The sequence below is a fragment of the Octopus bimaculoides genome, unplaced genomic scaffold (assembly GCF_001194135.2).
Source record: "Octopus bimaculoides isolate UCB-OBI-ISO-001 unplaced genomic scaffold, ASM119413v2 Scaffold_30358, whole genome shotgun sequence".
In the NCBI taxonomy this organism is placed as follows: domain Eukaryota; kingdom Metazoa; phylum Mollusca; class Cephalopoda; order Octopoda; family Octopodidae; genus Octopus; species Octopus bimaculoides.
In genome coordinates, this window is record NW_026333608.1 from 50392 (window position 1) to 51194 (window position 803).

Here is an 803-nt window from a genome sequence, read left to right on the forward strand (position 1 = left end):
CGCCCGGTCTGGGAATCGAAACCGCGAGTCCGCTGCCCTAACCACTGGGCCATTTCGCCTCCACATTGTTTTACACTAAAGGGGGGGGGGGGAGAAATGGCAGGATAGAATGAGAGATAAACCCGAAATTATTTGAAACACGTTAAGACATGTTTGAAGGCAGAAGCTAAATGCGGAACAATTAGCAAATTATTTTGAAGGATTTATGAAAGAAATAACGCATAAAGCGATTGGTTATGTGAGAAGAGTTCGCAAGAGAGCGAGTCACGGTTAATTAACGTTAGATATTCGTAATCAATTGAAATTTAGCTGTGAATAAGGTAAGAAATGGAGACTTAATTACCGGACGGAATGGTTCCCGGACATTTTCAAATTCTGGTCGGGTTGCCGCGATACATGCGACACCTGGTGTTGGCGCCCGAACGTAACAACAGGAGGGGATAACTCTGTAGATGGCTTTTCTCTCGTGGACGTGTAATTATTATGTGTCGGGGGAGTGAGGAAGTGGTAGTAGTGGGAGAGATAAAATGTGATTGTGTTTCCATGGTGGTGGCCGTAGGATGGAGACGGGGAAGGGGTGATTTTGTGGTGGTGGCGGGGATGAAGTTGACAGTGGTTAGTGGTGGTGGAGCTGTCGTCGCTTTTGCTGTAGCTGGAGATGATAACGGTGGTGGCAGAGGTGGTATTGGTGGTCGTGGTTGCTACAGTTGTGGTGGTGGTGGTGGTGGTGACGACTTGGTGGTGGTGGTGACGACTTGGTGGTGGTGGTGACGACTAGGTGGTGGTGGTGACGACTTGGTGGT

At 48.7% G+C, this 803-nt stretch overlaps 1 protein-coding gene across 1 annotated transcript in view; it reads right to left on the minus strand.

Annotated features, from left to right (window-relative positions):
* Positions 1-452, minus strand: part of LOC106872730 (coiled-coil domain-containing protein 77) — a 46072-nt gene extending 45620 nt beyond the window's left edge. The window contains exon 1 of the mRNA XM_014919813.2: positions 344-452. Coding sequence (XP_014775299.1) covers positions 344-366 — 23 coding nt within the window. The 5' untranslated portion in view covers positions 367-452. The remainder of the gene's footprint in view (positions 1-343) is intronic.
* Positions 453-803: the final 351 nt, after the last annotated feature.